General features: G+C 36.1%; 3 protein-coding genes across 3 annotated transcripts; 1 reads left to right on the top strand and 2 right to left on the bottom strand.

Moving 5' to 3' along the window:
* The first annotated feature begins 954 nt into the window (after positions 1–954).
* LOC110726252 (probable myosin-binding protein 5) lies at positions 955–3,340 on the top strand. The gene is made up of 3 exons (XM_021905709.1): positions 955–1,753; positions 2,001–2,078; positions 2,133–3,340. The coding sequence occupies exons 1-3, from the start codon at positions 955–957 to the stop codon at positions 2,909–2,911; spliced, it is 1,656 nt and encodes a 551-aa protein (XP_021761401.1). The 3' UTR covers positions 2,912–3,340.
* A 3,979-nt stretch (positions 3,341–7,319) lies between these two features.
* Positions 7,320–9,693, bottom strand: LOC110726251 (probable myosin-binding protein 5). The gene is made up of 3 exons (XM_021905708.1): positions 8,907–9,693; positions 8,582–8,659; positions 7,320–8,527 (listed from the first exon to the last, which is right to left on the bottom strand). Exons 1-3 carry the CDS (start codon positions 9,691–9,693, stop codon positions 7,749–7,751), a joined length of 1,644 nt encoding a protein of 547 aa, XP_021761400.1. The 3' UTR covers positions 7,320–7,748.
* A 5,048-nt stretch (positions 9,694–14,741) lies between these two features.
* LOC110726589 lies at positions 14,742–16,175 on the bottom strand. The gene is made up of 3 exons (XM_021906069.1): positions 15,762–16,175; positions 15,156–15,587; positions 14,742–15,077 (listed from the first exon to the last, which is right to left on the bottom strand). Exons 1-3 carry the CDS (start codon positions 16,173–16,175, stop codon positions 14,742–14,744), a joined length of 1,182 nt encoding a protein of 393 aa, XP_021761761.1.
* Positions 16,176–22,181: the final 6,006 nt, after the last annotated feature.

The raw sequence follows: 22,181 nt of genomic DNA, 5'->3' as shown, positions 1-22,181 counted from the left end.
GGACCAGGGTGAAGAATGGACGGAGAACGCCTTTAATAGGTAGAACCGCGGTAAGAGAATAGTTACTTCTACTTACTATCGTATTCTGCCGTCATTCCACATTTTAAACACCTTAGATCTTGAGAACTTATTTCAAAATCCTGGACAAACATCATGGTACCGATAATGATTTCGACTTGAAACAAACTCCATGGATGCAGAAACCAGGAGCTTAGTCAGTCTTGACAATGCAATGTTCAAATTATGAACTAAAGATTGTTTTTCAAATGCATAAAAATGAAGTCGATTTTTATATAATTAAGCTAGCAACTTGATCTAAATATAATCGCCGCTCAAATTATACTACAGAGTAGCAATTTGATTTGAAGCTATTTTTTTTATATTTTATTTTTATACAGAATAGTAAAATTAATTATTAGATGTGCTTTATTGATGAAGAAACTACTAATTTTCGAAGCTTTGTGGTAAACTTGACGATTGACCGTTATTATAGGTGTATGGTCCACCAAAAACCTTCATTTTCTCATCAAAACTTAAAGGAGCTATTTCCATTTATAGCCAAACTAATTTCACCATCCTAAACAATCAAGAAAACCTCAATTTCCATTCAAAATAATCTACACAAAATACAATCATTTTTTTTTTTTTAATTTTTTTTTAAAAAAAATTCTCTGTTTGATGAAAATCTAGCCAACCTTTCATTACCATGATCATGATTTTGGCCTAATTCCATTTTACCAAGATAATGATCTAGATTTTCATTTATTTTCATTCATCAATATACGTTACATATTAATTTATTGTAAGAAATATCAAAAGTATAACATCCATATTGAAGAAATAATCTATCTCTGATCTTCAATCTTACACATAATTGGGATTAAGGCTTCGATGTTGTTGTTTTCGTGGTTGTCTGATCCTCGATCTTTTACATATGCCTAGAAGATCAAGAAGATGTCATATTCAGGGCGTTCATTCAGGCATTACGTGGAGCAAGAGCTAGGAAGTCTACCACATTTTGTAATATACGCGGTCCTTGAATGGACCCTCATAGTTTTGCTCTTACTTGATGGTTTCCTAGCATTTGTATCAAGTGAATTTGCGGATTTTTTCGATTTGCAAGCCCCATGTGTTCTGTGCACCAGGATTGATCATATCCTAGCACGTAACAAATCACGTTATTGTTACAATGAAACCATTTGTGACGAGCACAAGAAGGATTTATCCTCCCTTGCATACTGTCATGTTCATAGAAAACTCTCAGACATTCGAACAATGTGTAAAGGATGCCTCCTTTCTTTTGCTACTGACAATAATAAATCTGATTGTACTGAAGGTTACAAAACTTTTTATAAGGGGGGTGTAAATAAGGATCTTGAATTGTTGTTTGATGATGAAATAAAGACTAGGCTTCAGCTGCAACCTCTCTGGAGCGATGAAACTGGTAATGGAAATGGAGTTGGAGATTCGATTTACTGCTCGTGTTGTGGGGAGGCTATGAAGGTTAAGCCTACAGGGTTTCAAAAGGGCAGTGTTGGTAACATTAGCACTAATTCCGGGTTTTTTAGCAGGGTTCCTAGTAGGCTTTCGCAGCAGGGTCCTACTCCTTCCCCTCGTGCTCCTTTTAGTTCGTGGAGAGCAGATGATGTTCGGACCACCTTAGAGCTGTCCCAAATTCGATGCCTAGAGCTTAAGTCGTCTGAAACAAGCAACTTTGATGAGGAGGATGCAGCTAATCTAGCCGTCTCAACTGGTAATTACACGATCCATATTATATGGTTAATATGTGCTTTTTTTATTTGGTTTTGTGTTGCAATTATTAACAACCTATTTCAAATTTCCATTGTTCTGCTATATTTTCTGCTTTTATACCATAGGCTAGAATTCTTAGATAGTAGCTATGATCACTGGTCGATTTTATCATTGGTAGTTGTATATAGGGATAGTATTTGAAAAAGAAATGTAATGATATTTTGTCTAAATCGATTGTTTCTTTGCAGCAGGCAAGGAAGAAGCGAAACTTGCAACAACACCAAAGCCAATAGATGCGGATGATTTTATGGAAGATTTTGGCAGCAGTACTTCATTTGGCAGAAATACATCATTTGGCAGAAATACATCATTTGGCAGAGCTACATCTTTTGGCAGGGGTAACAGATTTTTCGGCGTATCTGATTCAGCAGCTGCTAGTCCAAGGTTTGCTAACCGGATGCCTAGGAAGTCACTCTTGGATAAAGTGGAGCTAGGCTCAGACCCTGTGGAGGCAATCACAGGAAGCGAGACTGATACTGAGGTTATCTTGGACCGCCTAAAGAAGCAAGTTCGATCAGATCGAAAATCTCTTATAGCTCTTTACATGGAATTGGATGAAGAGAGAGGTGCTTCTGCTGTGGCAGCCAACAATGCAATGGCAATGATCACGAGGTTACAGGCAGAAAAGGCGTCTGTTCAAATGGAGGCCTTGCAGTATCAGAGGATGATGGAGGAACAAGCTGAGTATGATAAAGAGGACATTCAAATGTTAAAGGATTTTCTTAATAAGAAAGAGGATGAAATGAGAGACCTAGAGGCCGAGTTAGATCTTTATCGAGACAGATGTGGCTTACCTAATGTGACTCGAGGTGATGTGTATGAAAATTCTCAATCTTTTTCATCAATTTATGAGCAAGGGGATCCACTGTTTAGCATTGGCTCATTTTATGAAGGTGAGTATAGTGGATGGAAGAATGATGATGATGATGATGTTAGTGAATCATCACTTGAAGACGGTGACAATATCGAAACACACGATGATGATGCTCACCACAACCTTGAAGAAGATTGTACTAATGGATCATTCATAGAAATTGAGCATGGTGGATCTTTTAACTTGGATCAACTGAAATATCATGGAGTCGAGGATGCTCCATAGTCTAACTGAATGAGGTTGATGTGCCTTGTCATGAAGAAAGCATAGGACACTTGATTTTTCTCCCATTCCCCCTTTTAAAACAATAAAGGGAAACAAACGCGATGTTTTCTGTTTTGGTTCTTAGGGTGACTAGGCTACACAAATCATTTAGGGATAACAGGATAAAAAAAACAAGGTTTTATGAAATGAGGGCTCAATATTGCAGCTAAGGGACTAAGCAGATGGACAGTGGACGCCATTGCAACCTGTTGTTGGTGTTTCATTCTATATTCAGGGAATCAGTGGTTATATATATCTCAGACTTGAGAAGGAAAAATGATTGCATAAAAGTCCAAAGAAAGTAAAGAGGCTAAAAAACATGTCCTGTTTTATGTGAATATGTAGAATTTAGTCATAATATACTAATGACTAACAGATGATCTCCTTTTAGTCTTTTACCAAAGCAGGTTTGGGAGAACATGCATGATTATGTTATGAGGTTAAATTCTCCCTTTATTTATATTTTCTCATATGCAATTATATCATGTAGAAAAGAACATTGTTGTTCCAAATTACGTAGTAAAATGCGTGCTCTACTATTTCTTGCTCCATTATCTTTGAGGTGGTGTTACCATCAGCAAAGTTGTCTAGGAACATTTTTGTATGTGATCCAATTTGCCAATTTGTCAAAAATTTGAGTTCTTCATGTCAAGTGTACATTTTTTCATTTTTGACATAGAAAAACGACATAAAAAGATCAAATCGAATTGTTATAAAAATATCTACTTTGATGGGAAACAAACATCAAAGATCATTTGATTTATTACTGCACTAAATTAATTAATATCTAGTTTAATTTCTTGAATTGTAATACTTTAATTTATTGCTTTAATAAAATTCTCTCTATGGTCCGTTAAATAACTGAATTTAACAAGGTTGTTTTTTTTTTTTTTTTTTTTTTTTTTTGCCCCATAGTAAATATTTAGGTCAAACTTTGAAAATTTTGACTATAAATTCTTTCGAATGTATAAAAGATACTATAATCATATAAGGTTCTAATTCCATTATTTTTTGTCTGATGTATACAATAAAACGAATCCAGAGAATTTTATTAAAGCAATAAATTAAAGTATTACAATTCAAGAAATTAAACTAGATATTAATTAATTTAAAAGAAAAAGTAAACAATATATTTTAGGATTAAGACCTGAACTTACTAGCTACGCAATTACACTGTACACATGGTTTACACCAAGTTTAGTTTCATCTTTCAACACTAAACAATATATACTTGCGTTGCACTTACCTTGTTTTTTCGATCCTCACTAATTCATATTTTAAAAATTCATTGATGAATTTATATTTGGAAAAATTATCCGAAATAATCCGACTTTCGCGGCGTCCGATCCTTTAAAAATAATCCCACCTTTATATTATTTTTAAATAATCCCACCTTTCATGCCAATCTTCTTCAAATGTTCTCCTCTAATCTATTAAAAATCCATTATATGATGCATATATAACATTAATATCTGCGTCTAATAAAAATATAACATAATCTTGAACTAAATAATTTCAATTCAAGAAACTAAATACTTTATTTTGAATGCTAACAAACTAAATGCTTAATGAAAAGCTAAATAATCCTTATAGCAACATCGATCATTCTCGCTTTCATCGGTATAGTTATCTACGTAACATCCGTGACATTCTTGGCGGCTTCGATTAACCATACTACTCTTTTGCTCTTCCTTGTTCTTCAAGAGGTCATTAGAAGAACTTTGATGCAAACTACCCAAACACTCTGCCTTGGTAAGGTTGTTCTTCAAGGGGGAATAACAATAATCCTCGTCGTGCTTGCTTTCATCCGTACAACTATCTTCGTAACTTTCGTGATCAACCATTTTCTTTTCCTCGATCTCTTCTTTGTTCTTCAAGAAGGCGGCATCATCAACACTAGAATCAACGTTAACCATACTTTCGAAAAACTCTTCCATTGTAGGAAGGTTGTAAGGATAGACGACTTCATCATATGCATCAAGATCTTCAGTAGCGTAACACTTAACGTCGTGCTCGTCTAAGTCAACTCGAGATGAAATGCATGGAAAGTATAAACAATGATCACACAACCAAGAGGTCCATGACTCTTCCATGCTTAGATTATTCGGAAATTTCGGTTCAAGATCATCAATCTTTGGTTGAGTTTTGACATGATCAAGAGTATCAAACAAAGCCATTGTTTTGTTTAGGGTTAAGACAAGTGAGAAAAAATAATACTACGGGTGTATGTAGCTAAGATAATTTGAAGCTCTTAAATGAATAAATGTTTATGCATGCATGTGTATTTATAAATCTTAGGGTTTCATACGTGATTAGATATGATTTACTTTTAAACATAATCTAATAGATATGCTATCATTACGTACTTAAGGAAAGTTTAGGTGAGTAAATTGTTGACCAAGTCTTTAACTAAATTAATACGGATAGTTATAATTAAACAAAGTATAAGGAATACATAAAGTTGTCATAAAGATAGTTATAATAAAACATTGATAAGCTTTTTAAACTAAATAATAAAGACAGTAATTTAAGAAACTAGAAATTAATCTAAAAGAAAAATTGAACATGATTGATTATCTAGAATACAAGATCATCATGAACTTCAATATAATCTAGCTACATAGTTTATAATAATTCTTTTTATTTCCAAGTACAATTGTAGAACTTCTTATTAATTAATTAATTAATTCCGCCTGCTAAACTTCTTTAGTTTCTTGCAATCGAATGCCTTCTTTTTTCCCCTATAATACATGCGAATCATTGTAGTTTTATTTGTTGTCGATCTTGTGTTTCCTCGTCTTAATTGGCATTCATACGGAAAATCATCCTCATCATTAACATCATAATCATCATAATCCTCGCTTTCTTCCGCATAATCACAATAATCATTATCATCAACACCCGAAACTTGAGATTCTTCACTTTGATCAACCATAATCTTCTGCTGTTCTTTCTCCTTGGTCAAGGACTCATCGGAACCATAATACGGGTGCTATTAGCTAAGATATTTTGAAGCTCTTAAATGAATAATGTTTATGCATGCATGTGTATTTATAAAGCTTAGGGTTTTTACGTGATTAAGGATAAGTATATGATTTACTTTTAAACATTATCTAATAGATATTCTAACACTACTTAAGGAAAGTTTAGGTGAGTAAATTGTTGACCAAGTCTTTAACCAAATACGGATAAAATACTGAAATATAATTAGGTGCCCTTAATTAGTTAATCAATAACTAACTAATCTTTTTTTATTTCTGATATACTTAAAAAATTTCGACAAGAAAGTTATCTTTTAGTTTGTTAGTATACTTTCTTATATCAATGCATTCAAAATACGGAGTTTGGAATGTGTAATTGCAATCGAAAAAATATGGAAGGAAAATTTGGTCCAAAGGCAATTGCTAATAGAATGAAATCGAAAGGCTTACAAATTCTAAAGCTGTACTGTGAGATGTGTCAGAAACAGTACGTGTAGGGATGATAATGGATTTAAATGCAATGTTATGAGTGAAGGTCACTTGCGTCAAATGCAAATTTTTGGGCAAAATCCTGAGAATTTTGTTGAAGGGTTTCCCCATGAATCTGAGAATGCTTTTTTAGAGCATATGAGGCGCAGCCATAGATTTAGCCGTGTTGCGGCCACGGTGGTTTACAGTGAGTATATCTCTGATAGGTAACATGTGCACCTGAATGCTACTAAATGGCTCACTTTGACAGAATTTGTGATGCACTTGGGTAGGACAGGGAAGTGTAAGGTGGAGAAGACAGAAAAAGGGTGGTTTCTCACTTATAATGTCAGAGATTCTGAAGCTTTGTTTTATGAGAGGAAGAGAAGATTTCATTTAGACTCTAAACAAGAACTGGAAAAATATAAACAGATGGAGTATGATATGTTATTAATCTTATTTCAACATATTTGTCAAATTGCTATTATGTCAAGATCTTTAGTGTGCCTGGCATATATCTAGCATGACTTATTAGTTTAGTGCAGTAATAAATCAAATGATCTTTGATGTTTGTTTCCCATCAAAGTAGATATTTTTATAACAATTCGATTTGATCTTTTTATGTCGTTTTTCTATGTCAAAAATGAAAAATGTACACTTGACATGAAGAACTCAAATTTTTGACAAATTGGCAAATTGGATCACATACAAAAATGTTCCTAGACAACTTTGCTGATGGTAACACCACCTCAAAGATAATGGAGCAAGAAATAGTAGAGCACGCATTTTACTACGTAATTTGGAACAACAATGTTCTTTTCTACATGATATAATTGCATATGAGAAAATATAAATAAAGGGAGAATTTAACCTCATAACATAATCATGCATGTTCTCCCAAACCTGCTTTGGTAAAAGACTAAAAGGAGATCATCTGTTAGTCATTAGTATATTATGACTAAATTCTACATATTCACATAAAACAGGACATGTTTTTTAGCCTCTTTACTTTCTTTGGACTTTTATGCAATCATTTTTCCTTCTCAAGTCTGAGATATATATAACCACTGATTCCCTGAATATAGAATGAAACACCAACAACAGGTTGCAATGGCGTCCACTGTCCATCTGCTTAGTCCCTTAGCTGCAATATTGAGCCCTCATTTCATAAAACCTTGTTTTTTTTATCCTGTTATCCCTAAATGATTTGTGTAGCCTAGTCACCCTAAGAACCAAAACAGAAAACATCGCGTTTGTTTCCCTTTATTGTTTTAAAAGGGGGAATGGGAGAAAAATCAAGTGTCCTATGCTTTCTTCATGACAAGGCACATCAACCTCATTCAGTTAGACTATGGAGCATCCTCGACTCCATGATATTTCAGTTGATCCAAGTTAAAAGATCCACCATGCTCAATTTCTATGAATGATCCATTAGTACAATCTTCTTCAAGGTTGTGGTGAGCATCATCATCGTGTGTTTCGATATTGTCACCGTCTTCAAGTGATGATTCACTAACATCATCATCATCATCATTCTTCCATCCACTATACTCACCTTCATAAAATGAGCCAATGCTAAACAGTGGATCCCCTTGCTCATAAATTGATGAAAAAGATTGAGAATTTTCATACACATCACCTCGAGTCACATTAGGTAAGCCACATCTGTCTCGATAAAGATCTAACTCGGCCTCTAGGTCTCTCATTTCATCCTCTTTCTTATTAAGAAAATCCTTTAACATTTGAATGTCCTCTTTATCATACTCAGCTTGTTCCTCCATCATCCTCTGATACTGCAAGGCCTCCATTTGAACAGACGCCTTTTCTGCCTGTAACCTCGTGATCATTGCCATTGCATTGTTGGCTGCCACAGCAGAAGCACCTCTCTCTTCATCCAATTCCATGTAAAGAGCTATAAGAGATTTTCGATCTGATCGAACTTGCTTCTTTAGGCGGTCCAAGATAACCTCAGTATCAGTCTCGCTTCCTGTGATTGCCTCCACAGGGTCTGAGCCTAGCTCCACTTTATCCAAGAGTGACTTCCTAGGCATCCGGTTAGCAAACCTTGGACTAGCAGCTGCTGAATCAGATACGCCGAAAAATCTGTTACCCCTGCCAAAAGATGTAGCTCTGCCAAATGATGTATTTCTGCCAAATGATGTATTTCTGCCAAATGAAGTACTGCTGCCAAAATCTTCCATAAAATCATCCGCATCTATTGGCTTTGGTGTTGTTGCAAGTTTCGCTTCTTCCTTGCCTGCTGCAAAGAAACAATCGATTTAGACAAAATATCATTACATTTCTTTTTCAAATACTATCCCTATATACAACTACCAATGATAAAATCGACCAGTGATCATAGCTACTATCTAAGAATTCTAGCCTATGGTATAAAAGCAGAAAATATAGCAGAACAATGGAAATTTGAAATAGGTTGTTAATAATTGCAACACAAAACCAAATAAAAAAAGCACATATTAACCATATAATATGGATCGTGTAATTACCAGTTGAGACGGCTAGATTAGCTGCATCCTCCTCATCAAAGTTGCTTGTTTCAGACGACTTAAGCTCTAGGCATCGAATTTGGGACAGCTCTAAGGTGGTCCGAACATCATCTGCTCTCCACGAACTAAAAGGAGCACGAGGGGAAGGAGTAGGACCCTGCTGCGAAAGCCTACTAGGAACCCTGCTAAAAAACCCGGAATTAGTGCTAATGTTACCAACACTGCCCTTTTGAAACCCTGTAGGCTTAACCTTCATAGCCTCCCCACAACACGAGCAGTAAATCGAATCTCCAACTCCATTTCCATTACCAGTTTCATCGCTCCAGAGAGGTTGCAGCTGAAGCCTAGTCTTTATTTCATCATCAAACAACAATTCAAGATCCTTATTTACACCCCCCTTATAAAAAGTTTTGTAACCTTCAGTACAATCAGATTTATTATTGTCAGTAGCAAAAGAAAGGAGGCATCCTTTACACATTGTTCGAATGTCTGAGAGTTTTCTATGAACATGACAGTATGCAAGGGAGGATAAATCCTTCTTGTGCTCGTCACAAATGGTTTCATTGTAACAATAACGTGATTTGTTACGTGCTAGGATATGATCAATCCTGGTGCACAGAACACATGGGGCTTGCAAATCGAAAAAATCCGCAAATTCACCTGATACAAATGCTACTAAGAGCAAACCTATGAGGGTCCATTCAAGGACCGCGTATATTACAAAATGTGGTAGACTTCCTAGCTCTTGTTCCACGTAATGCCTGAATGAACGCCCTGAATATGACATCTTCTTGATCTTCTAGGCATATGTAAAAGATCGAGGATCAGACAACCATGAAAACAACATCATAAATCTTCCATAAGATAAGAGAAAGTGGTTTTTCCACTGTTCTTAGCACCACAGATGAAGACAGTAGGAGGCAGTGATATGGTAAAACTTTTCGCTATGGTGTCTGCAACAGCTGACCATTCCTCAGAAATTTCTATGCCTGGTGATGGGGTCTCTTTCATTGAAGCAAAAGCCGCCATACCTTCTCCGCTTCTCTGTATCTCTCAGAATGTGCAGTGTATCTGTCTCTGCAGTGGCGGAATCAGAAATTTTACAAAAGAAAACTTTAAACATAAGAAAGGCAATGTATTCCTGGGTGCATATAAAAAACAGTAAATCAATACCATAGTCCAAAAAACTAATACGAAGTATCTTAACTCTTATCCTTCATCTTTCATGCCATAAGAATTTCCCAAATCAGTACAAATTAACAATGACTATTATTGTTCCAAATATTACAGATTTTGGCAGAAATTTTCTAATCTTATTGTTTTGCAAAAAAAAAAAAAAAAAAAATGAAACAAATACCAAATTTACCCAATCATCAAATTATTATCATAACATCAACAATTAATTCAAATTAATCTTAATGTCAAGAAAACATCACATTAATCGTAATTAACTGCTAGTTTATGAACGAAAAGCAAAAATCAAATTAGTATTATAATACAATTAAAAAAAAAAAAGTACAAACCCTAAACATACAGCAGCAATTAAGAAGTAAAATTAAAGCAACAAGGTGATACATAAAAGCAATTATGTAAAGAAAAAAAAATGAACAAAATTTGCAATTGAATAATTTGAATTACCTGCTATTCAGTAGTCACTAGGCAGTAGTGATGAGTTAGAGTTAAAGTATGTTAGACGAATTTGGAGGGATTAATGACCAAAGGGAGCTTGTTTTAGAAACAATGTTCCATAGTAGACGCGTGGCAAAACTATTTACCAAACTAAGCTTTCAAGGTAAAATGCTATCCAGGTTGGCGTTTTTATCTTGGCCTATTTTTTTTTAAAAAATTTCAGTCAAGACAAAAGCGCCATCCAGGGTGGCGTTTTTACCCTAACTGAAATTTTAAAAAAAAATTGGCCAAGGTAAAAACGCCAACCTGGTTGGCGTTTTACTCTCAGCCATAAAGCGCCAGTCTGGCTGGCGTTTTTCCTGCAACACCCAACCTGCAAACTGCAGGCACCACACCGGCCACAAAAACAGCAACAACAGCAACAACATCAACAACAACAACAAAAGCAACAACCACAACAACAACATCAGCAACAACAACAACAACCACAACAACAACCACAACAACAACATCAGCAACAGCAGCAGCAACAACAACAACAACCACAACAACAACAACCAGTTCAATGAAAAGAATGAATGCGTATGGTGAAGTTGAAAATGGACATAAAATCAATTAAAAAAGTCAGTAATATTAATAATATTTGTTTGGATACAACGTACTAGAGAATCCGATTATAACAAACTATCAAAAGAAATTTTAAGATCCTGATTCATCTATTCGACGTAATTGCTGTCTATCAACTCGCGGTCTCCGACGACGATAGTACTGAGATACCATTGTGAAAGGATCTAGGGCATAAGTCTAGGGAGGAGTCTGTTGGTTGGATGATGGTCCCTCCTGTGATGAGTATGGCGCAGACATAGGTATGGCGAAATCCTCATGCATGTCAAAAAACTGCGAGGACGCTGTAGGGGACGCGGGAGTCTGTCCCCTACTACACTCGTCTACCTCACGGTGTGAACGCTGCTGTGATTGGTCTCGCCCCTAGATAAGATGACCATGACCATGTCTCTGTAAGCTACTAACAGTCATTGCCTGAATTTCATCTATCTGCGGTATGGTGGGATATGATATGCTCAAGACTCCCAGTGCATCATGTATAGCCATCATATCAAAAGCCTGCATAAGTCAACAATCAGTCAATTTAATAATATCATAATTTATAAATTGATTAAAAAAAAATCCATCTAAAACTCACATATCCACTGATGTCTCCAAAAGCTGGCTGATAATGAGTTGAGGGTGGGGAGTAGTTAGGGTTGATGAAGCGTCGGGTAATGCTCCTGTACCATACCATGTATGGATCGTGATACTCCATCCGGCCTTAGAAAGGCGCACCATCCACGACGTGCTGCAACCGTTGATCCCACATGTCAATGAAAGGGGCATGCTGATGAACTGCCCAGCTCACGTCCCGCTTTCCTCGTCGGTCTATCTTGTGCAAGTGGACACTCGTGTCACACGTGGCGGGAACAGCCTGACGAAGGCTGAACTATCGCATGACTCTATCGGGGAGGTGAGCCTCCACTACCTTAAAACAGATGAGGACTGTCATGGCACGCCACTCCATCTGATGATCACGAAGATATGGGGGCATGACATCGACTAAGTCAGCGACGTACGGATCCTACGTCATCTGCATTAATACGCCGTCAGTAACATCATAATTAACTTATTGAAAGAATGAACAGGGTGTTAAATTAGTTTTTATAGTGTAATTGATCACCTGAGACTCGCTCAGTCTGTCGAATGCGTCTCTGTAATACAGTAGACCCCTCGCTGCATGCACACGAGTAAGTCTCCGCACCAGCCACCTAATTATATATAATAACAGCGTTCATGAGAAAATATTAGCAAAATAAAGTGGTATGTGGAAAACTTAACAATAAGTCATACATACCTGCAACCGTAAGCCACGTCTGGTGGAGGGAGTGGCGGAGCCTCATATGCATGCTCCTAATCGTCTTCCTCCTCCTGGCCATCTAGCCGTCGACGCCTAGAAGCCCTAGCTGCCCTACCAACGTGGATGTGCTCCCAAGCCCATAACTGTAATAAAAAACACAAGTTAAGTTTAGTCACCATTAAGTATATAATAGTTAAAAAATGGTATAAAATTAAATGGCTACCTGAAGCACAATCAAGGGACCGCCAATCTCCCATCTATCTCGCTGTGATGCTCTGCAAAGATGGCGATACAAGGTCTCTAGACACGCACTACCCCAACTGTAGTCACGTATCCGCTCCCAGCTGTTCTTTAATCGATGTAGGTAGATCAACTGTATGTGACTACCACTCTTGTTACTAAATAACGATCCTATCAACATGAACAGGTACGCTCGAGCGTATCTCTAAACGACTCCATCATTAGCATCCGGAGGCAACATTCCAAATGTCTCTTGTAACCACATGTGTCTCAGCGTTGTGCCTCTAATATCGGCGGCCTCAGGCTTCACCCCTAACACCCTCTCAACAAGGCCACGTGGGTCCTATATAATGGGCCCTGTCACTGTCGTACCACGTATTGGGAGTCGTGTCAGTATCGCCACATCTCGGAGCGTGACGGTGGCCTCCCCAACTGGTAGATGGAAGGAGTGAGTCTCATGTCTCCATCTCTCAACGAGTGCAGTAATTAGCGCTCGATCTATAGGTGTGAAGGCCATCCTATGAAATCCGCGAAAACCCACAAAATCGATGTAATGTAGTACACGTGGGTGGACGACCCAATCTTCCACCGCCCTGCCAACGTGGTGCCTGCAAAGCAAGCACCGTGCTAGATCAACCTGTACAACCCACAAAATTACATTGTTAGATCAATTAACATAAAATTGCCAAAAACATTAAAGATTTGGTACATGAAAACTTAATGACTGCTCCCATATGTCACGGCTCGATGGGTGCCCTGAAGTGTTAGGATAGAAGGGTCAGCTGGTCCTGGGTCAACTCATGGAGGTCACTGATAGTGTCCCTCCATGATCTCTATTCATTGCACAATGTAAAATAAGAAATTAGCTACATCCTAAGTGAAAACATACACACAACATGTTATTAAACTAAGAACAATACCGGTCACCGCCCGTTCGTAGCGGACAAGTTCTCTTATTGTGTCCTTCCTGATGACAATGACCACATTTGCTTGGTGGACGGTTAGTTTCATCCATTTCATTTCGTATACGCTTCGACTTTGGCCGACCATGCTCTCATCAGGAATGATTTTAGGCCCTCTGTATGTCCTCCACGTCGTCTAACAAGGAATAAGCCAGAACTGTGGGGCATAGGTATTCGCATACGCCTCTGATCGTAGGAAACTGTCCACCCATGGTTCCTCAGAAACTGAACACTTAAGACACATGGCTAGAACATGAGAACACGGTAGGTGAAATATCATAGGCTTGTTGCATGTACATGTTCTCAAATTGAAATTAACGGTATGCTTTTGACCTCCTTTTCTACCTATCCTGTCTCCCCGGTGTGTTTTTACTTGGTATATACCGAGCTGACGGCTATAAATATCCACTGTAGTATGGTATTTTGCTTTTCCGTTGTTCTTCTCCAAAATGGAAGTGACCTTAGGTGAGTATGCATATCCGTCGGCATGCCTAGCAAGTGAACTATCCCTTCTTATATCAAAATACTTGTTAACTCTATGGAAAGTTAACTCGACTAGGGACATAATCGGCAGAAAACGGGCTCCCTTCAACACATTGTTAAATGATTCTGAGAAATTTGTAGTACATATTCAATTCCATACCTACGACCAGCGTCATGAAACACGGATCACCTGCGAAACGGCACATCCATAATGTACTCTAGGGACTTGACACAAGATTCACCGATAGAACGCATATCTTCATCAAATTTTTTTTCTCTGCGTTGGTAAGCAGCAGCCTTGAACCTATCTCTCATGTTGTTGTTCTTCACATGAGTCCTCAAGTTAGAGGCCATGTGTCGAACGCAAAATCTCTAAAAGGCCCGTGGCTCATGAAATCCAACATTCGGTTAAGTCATTGCAGTAATAATCCCAGCATGTTGGTCAGATATAACACATAGGCCATCTCAATCAGTAACATGAACCCGAATGCAGCTTAGAAACCAAGATCAACTGGAGGTGTTTTCCCCTTCAACTCTTACAAATGCTAGAGGAAATACCTGAAAATTAGCATCAATACTAGTAGCAACCAAAAGTGTGCCTTTATATTTCCCATACTAGTGTGTCCCACTGATAGAGAGAATAGGCATGCAATGTTTAAACCCATCGATGCAAGGCTTGAAGGCCCAAAACACTCGTTCAAACACCTCCATGTTGCTGTAGTAAATGCCTTCAGCAATAGCTTTGTATTTCCATAAAACTACGGTGCCCGGGTTTGACTCTTGGAGGGCTTGCATGAAAAAAGGAAGTATGTTGTACGAACTCTCCCAATCCCAAAAAATTGCCGCAATAGCTTTCTGTTTGGCATACGACGCTTTTCGATAGGGAACATCGAAGTGAAATTTGTTAGAGATGAGATCTTGTATGAATTCAACTCTTAAACATGGATCTTTCTGCGCAAACGACTTCACATAGTCACAGATTATGGAGGAGTCCAAGTGTCAGTGATCGCTGGGCGGAACTTCACTCACGCAGTTCTCACGATGTGGGCCCTTGTAAGATACAATCTTAAAGGCATGTGTGTTCAGATTTGTTTTTGTACCACGTAGCGACCAACCACACTTCCTTTTGCATTGAAGATGAAGGACATTCTCATTCGATGTCACCGTGGTGTAGAACTGTTTCCGTTGCATGGAATGCAGTTTCACAATTTCTCGAAGCACTTTCTTACTGTCAAAAATCATGCCCTTCTCAAATTCTCCCCCGACAACAAATGAAGTCTGGCTCCCCGAATCATCCCAATACATGTCCACCTCATAGTTCTCATTTATTTGAGTGAACCAAGGCAATGGAGTTCTAGCCACAGCATCATCATCAGACAATTCGTTGTTTATAACATCTTCCTCATCTCCGCCCTCACCCTCGTCATTTGTATCCTCATACATATCAAGAACAGACAATTCCTTGTTTACAACAGTTTCAACAGTCACCAAAGTTTGAGATGGTGTTGCTTAGCTTGAACATGTTCTTGCGTAAGAGAGTAACTATGCAACTGCATCGATGATGAAATGTCATTTTTTGAGGTATATGGACCAAGTTGCTGCATGCAACATTGACCCCAACGCCCCTTCATGTACAGGTGCAGTAAAATGCGAACTGAATGGAATGTCAAATTGATCGTCGTGTAACATTCTACTGAAAGATCCCATTCCATATTCAAATGACGGAATATTGTATGAGGGCATTTGTAACGAGCTTGTACTGTATGAGGGATGATATGTAGGTTGTTGCTCTGTCAATCGAATAGTCTGTTGAGTACATATAGGCACCATTTCCACATATAAATCAGTAGGAAGAGACCTCATTGCAATGACACCCCTCAAAACCTCCAAATGGTCATCATTCAAAACAGGTAAGATTTGAATCCCACTGACACTCAACCTCATTTTAATGTCCAGTTCAACATTCGTTGGGTTTGAACCAGTTATAGTATAAACCTTCTTCAACAAATCATTGTAAGTCATACAAGGTTTCAATGCCAATAGTTCCATTTTTCCTCCTCTATACTCGACGTTCGATCTGACACACAATCAATTGTGAAGCCATGTTCTACATAACAATCGGAGCACATATTAGATGACACAAATACACAACACAACTAAAACCACAATGATTCCATTAAATCCTCAAGCTAGGCATATATACAACGTAGTGTTCAACAATGTACTTATTTACCTAGCTAATCAACAATGTAGTATGTATTTAAATGTACCTAATTCAACAATGTAGTTTGTAAACATACTTAAATTACATAATTACACACTACATATACATATTTAGCAAAAAAAAAAACCTACATACTTGAAGAATAATGCATGCTTCATATACTTGATTTAAAATTAAACAACATACATATAAATATACTTAATTTCAACAATTAAACAACAATGTATGATGTAGTTATACTTATATCGCATACTTGAACAACAATATAGAACATAAATTGTACATTACAAACATAAATTCCCAAAAAACATCAAAAACAAGTAAAATAGTTAAATTGCATACATACCTCATATACGATCAATTTACTGCGTAAAAGTGTTAAAGAAAGAAGAAGGAACAATTTTTAGTGATTGTGATGAAGATCTAAGCAATAGGAAGTGATGAATTTGCTGCAAATATGGAGGAATTGGCGTAATATTGTGTGCGGGGGTTAGGGTTTGGGAATTGGGGGTTTTTTTTTTTTTTTTGAAGAATAACGATAAAACTGAAGGAAACTGGAAAATATACTCGATACAAAAACGCCAACCAGGCTGGTGTTTTTAGTACAATGGTAAAACGCCAACCATGCTGGCGTTTTTACCTTGGCCAAATCTTTTTAAAATTTCAGTCAGGGTAAAAACGCCACCCTGGATGGCGCTTTTGTCTTGACTGAAATTTTTTAAAAAATTGGCCAGGGTAAAAACACCAATCTGGATGGTGTTTTACCCTAGAAGCTTAGTTTGGTAAATAGTTTTGCCACGCATCTACTATGGAGTATTGTTTCTCAATAAAGCTTCCTTTGGTAATTTTTCTGTTAAAATCAAATGTTAATGTATTATGAGTGAAGAAAGAGAAGAGGTAGTACAACAGTGGGATATTTTGGTTTGGAGAGTCCAGATTTTGACATGTTTTTCACAATACAAGGGGGAAGATTCAAAAAGGTCGTTTGTTTTGCCGCAAACACATTCTAACTACGGAGTAGGGACGTCAACGGGGCGAGGCGAGGTGGGTTTTGGCATTCCCATCCCCATCCCCATCCCCGTCTCACATTTTCATCCCCATCCCCACGGTGGATCCGAAAATTATCCCCATCCCCACCCCGGTGGGTCCAACTCCAACCCCCGCCCCATCCCCGTCTCAGCCCCATACCCGCCAAATCCCCACCTAAAATCCACCACAAATAATATATTTAAGTCTATTCCAAAAAAAAACAAAATATGTATTACAAGCCTACAGCTCAAATAAAAAAAATTAGTAGTACATAACATAATGAAGATGAAACTTAACCAAAAAAAAAAAAATGATCTAAATTCTAACCTAAATTAAAGTTAGATCTAAATTAAAAACCTTGAAGGTGGAGATCAAGTTCGTTCTCCTCCGTGTCATCGTCGTCCTCGGTGTTTTCTTATAGATGCGGTGCTCTGTCTGTGTGGTGCGATGCTCGTGCGTCTGTTGCGCTGGTCGACGCTTGGTCCGGTGGTGCAGTGCTAAGGTGGCTTGAAGGAGTGGTTTAATTTTGAGGAAAGAGAAAGAAGTAAAGGTGAAAGAACATAGAGATTCAGTGAGAGAAGAGGAGAGGAGAGGAGAGAGAATAAAGGTTGGCAGCTTGTAAGTGTTGTGAGATTTTTAGGGTTTGTTCTTATAAATACCCCGTGTTGTGACTTTGTAAGGAACTTTTTTTTTTTTGCTGAATGTTATCTTATACATATGGGTCGGGTGTAATGCGGGTATGGGGTGGGTCAGGCGGGGCGGGGCGGGTATGGAGCGGGTCGGGGCGGGCGGGTATTACTTAAAAATCCACCCCCGCCCCATCACTCATGGCGGGTATGGATTTTAGACCTATCCCCGCCCCGCGACCCGCCAAAGTTAGACCCATAACATCCCTACTACGGAGTACGACTGTTCGAGCACTCGAGCATAACTGCATAAGGCAAGGACCTACTTAAGTTTCTTCGGCCCGTGCATAGGCGTTATTTTCAAAATTCAATACGGAGTACATAATACTATAGCCCGATTATTTTTAATTAAGGTTAAAAAAATCTACGGAATATATCTTGTGGGTTGAGTTATGTGTAGAATTGAGTGTTTGTTGCTATAGAGTTATAGATTCAAAAGACTTGTCTCACAAATTTGCCGATTTTAAGAGCCAATAAAGTTTTATCACTTTTGCGACTATATATTAAAGGAGCTTCATCAAGAACGATGCAAAGATGCCTAAAATTATTGAGCATTTTAGAAGCGATGTTATTGGTTTAACCGAGTATATTACTTGTATTGAGACTTTTTATCTCATAAAATGATTACAAGTTTTAAGTTTTAATTTAAACGCTTATTATTGAGTTAAATCACTCTCCTTATAAGATTATTCATTTTTTAATAAGTTTGACCATTAAAAAATAAATAAATAATCTGACTACACTACGGAAACATAGTGGTAGTCAATCATTTAAGAATAACTACCATAGAAACATTCTTATGATAAGCTTTCATTTGCACCCATTATGTTTTAAAAAAAAAATAAAAAAAAAATGCACCCATTATAAAAGTTGGAGCTTACTAAAGTATTGTACTAGTAAAATTGATACTGGTTATAATAGATTTTATTGCACATATATTTATAATACCGGAATTTGATTTTATTGCACTTGTTGATACAAATTACGAGTATAATTTGCATCTAATTATAAGAAGATAAGTCTTACTTTTGAAATTTTTTAAGCATATCAGAAATAAAATAAGGTTAGTTAATTACTTATTAGTTATTTACTAATTAGGGGCACTACCTAAATAAGTATTTCCGTATTTCGTCCGTATTTGGTTAAAGACTTGTTCAAAAATTTAGTTGCCTAAACTTTCCCTAATTACGTACGTAGTGATAGAATTTCAAATTATGTTTAAAATAAAATCAAATCCTTATTCTCATTTGAAACCCAAAGCTTTATAAATATACATGCATGCATAAACATTATTCATTTAACAGCTTCAATTATCTTAGCTACAATATATAATTCTTTCCCCCTTGGCTTAACCCTAAACAAAACAATGGCTTTGTCTGATAATCTTGATCATGTCAAAACTCAACCAAGGATTGATGATCTTGAACCGAAATTTCCGAATGATCTAAGCTTGGAAGAGTCATGGACCTCTTGGTTGTGTGATCATTGTTTATACTTTCCATGCATTTCATCTCGAGTTGACTTAGACGTTAAGTGTTACACTAATGATGATCTTGATGCATATGATGAATTCATCTATCCTTACAACCTTCCTACAATGGAAGAGTTTTTCGAAAGTATGGTTAACGTTGATTCTAGTGTTGATGATGCCCCCTTGAAGAACAAAGAAGAAGAAAAGAAAATGGTGGATCACGGAAGTTACGAAGATAGTTGTACGGGTGAAAGCAAGAACGACGAGGATTATTGTTATGCCCCCTTTAAGAACGACCTTACCAAGGCAGAGTGTTTGGGTAGTTTCCATCAAAGTTCTTCTAATGACCCCTTGAAGAACAAGGAAGAGCATAAGAGTAGTATGGTTAATCGAAGCCGCCAAGAATGTCACGGATGTTACGTACATAACTATACCGATGAAAGCGAGAATGGCAGGTGTTGCTATAAGGATTATTTAGCTTTTCATTAAGTACTCCTATCTAGTTTCTTGAATTGACATTATTTAGTTCAAGATGTTATCTATGTTTATTAGAACTCCCTTATTATTATATTTTATTAGACGCTGAGATTAATGTTTATTTCATTATAATGTATAGAAAATTACTTTAAAACTATATCCATCAATGAATTCTTAATAGATCAAAGGGGAAATATTATATCCATCAATGAATTTTTAAAACTTGAATTAGTGGGGATCGGAAAACAAGGTAAGGGTGCAACGCACGTATAAATTTTTTAGTGTTGAAAGATGAAACTAAACTTTGGTGTAAAAGTTAATAAACCATGAGCAGTATACTTGCGTAGCTAGTAGATTCAGCCATTCATGTCGTAATCCTAAACTATATTGTTTCTTTTAAATTAGTATCTTAGCTAGCTTAATTTCTTGAATTGTAATATTTTAATTTAATGCCTTAATAAAATTCTCTCTATGGTCGTAAATAACTGAATTTAGCAATTTTTTTTTTTAATTACTGTGTTATTTTTATTTTATTGTAACAAGTAATATATACTCCCTCCGTCCCTTCTTTTTTGCCCCACAGTCAAAATTTAGGTCAAACTTTGAAAATTCTGACCATAATTCTTTCAAATGTATAAGAGATAATATAATCATGTGAGGATCTAATTGGATTCGTTTCACTTGATATTTTATTAACATCAAGATTTCTTTTCTAATTATTATTATTTTTTTTATTTATGTACACGTGTGAGAATGGATATATATGCATTTTAACGCATATTAGAGACCCTAAAAAATTAAGGACAAAAATATAGGGATAGAGAGAGTAGTTAGTTATACACCACATTAATCATCTCCCGTCATCTCGTGTATATGGTTCCCTTGACTTCTTGAAGTAGAAATGTACAAAGTGGCTGGGATATACAAGTTAAAATCAGGAAGTAAAGCTATGTAGTACTCCGGAATTTAATTTTCCAGTAAACTTTGTAAGTGATATACTCTAGAAAACCAGTAATATTGGAGTATATTATGTAGTATTAGGCCCTGATCAGTTCACCTTAAAAAAATAATATTCAGTAAAAATAATTTCAGTTCAGTAAAAATAAGTTCAGTTCAGTATAATTAATTTCAATAAAGTAAAAATAATTTCAGTTTATTAAAAATCAGTAACTCTAAAGAAGAAATATAATAGGGAATCAGTAAAAAATAATTTTAGTTCAGCAAAATTAATTTCAGTTCAGTAAAATAATTTCAATTCAGTAAAAATAATTTAAGTTCAGCAAAAATAATTTCAGTTCAATAATAATTTCAATACAGCAAAAATAATTATCATCTATTAACTAATACTAAAACAAAACATGCTGACATCATCTTTTTCTAAAATTATACACATGTCGCTTTCTCATAAAAAATATTCGCGCCTAAATGCTTTAATGACATCATCTTTATTTTTAATTTTTTTTAAAGCTGAACTAACTACTCTATTTTTTTTATTTGAAAATTGTTATATTTATTTTGACTAAAAAATTAAATAGATGCTTCTATAGACTACTATACAAACGATTAATTGTTGGAAGCTAAAATAATAATTTTGATGAAATTTGTGCTAATTGTATACTGTGTATTTTTTTCTTCAGATTTCATTAATATGCATCCTTAAATAATTTTCTTTCGACTATTTCAATTATTAATTGTAAATAATGTGGTTCATATATATCCTTAAATATAAATTTATTTTTATATCTAATTCTAATCTTTATATACAGTATAATGCAACATAACATAAATTACAAGAAATATTAATTCTAACCGTGTATTGCATGGAAATAACCTAGTTTGTTCCTAAAATATCAATTATTGATCAATTTTTTTTTAACGGACGTTAATTTCCCTTATTCATAATCTGCTTGTCTAAATAATGTTAGTGAACTCAAAGAGCAGGCAGGCGGACTAGCGTTTGAGTTTAAATAATACTACCTCCATTTTATATTTTTTGCAACTTTGAGGTATTATTTGTAACATATAAAATATTCCAAAGTTGCAAAAAATATGAAACGGAGGTAGTACTACGAGTGAGTACATAGTAGTAACTAAATAATTAATATATAAGAGGATAGTGATAGTAATAAAGTTTGAGTAGATTTTTATAAAAAAAAATACTATATTTA

The sequence above is a fragment of the Chenopodium quinoa genome, unplaced genomic scaffold, assembly GCF_001683475.1.
Source record: "Chenopodium quinoa cultivar QQ74 unplaced genomic scaffold, ASM168347v1, whole genome shotgun sequence".
Lineage (NCBI taxonomy): Eukaryota > Viridiplantae > Streptophyta > Magnoliopsida > Caryophyllales > Amaranthaceae > Chenopodium > Chenopodium quinoa.
The sequence above is the reverse complement of the archived record's forward strand: the minus strand, read 5'-3'. Positions and strand labels throughout refer to the sequence as shown.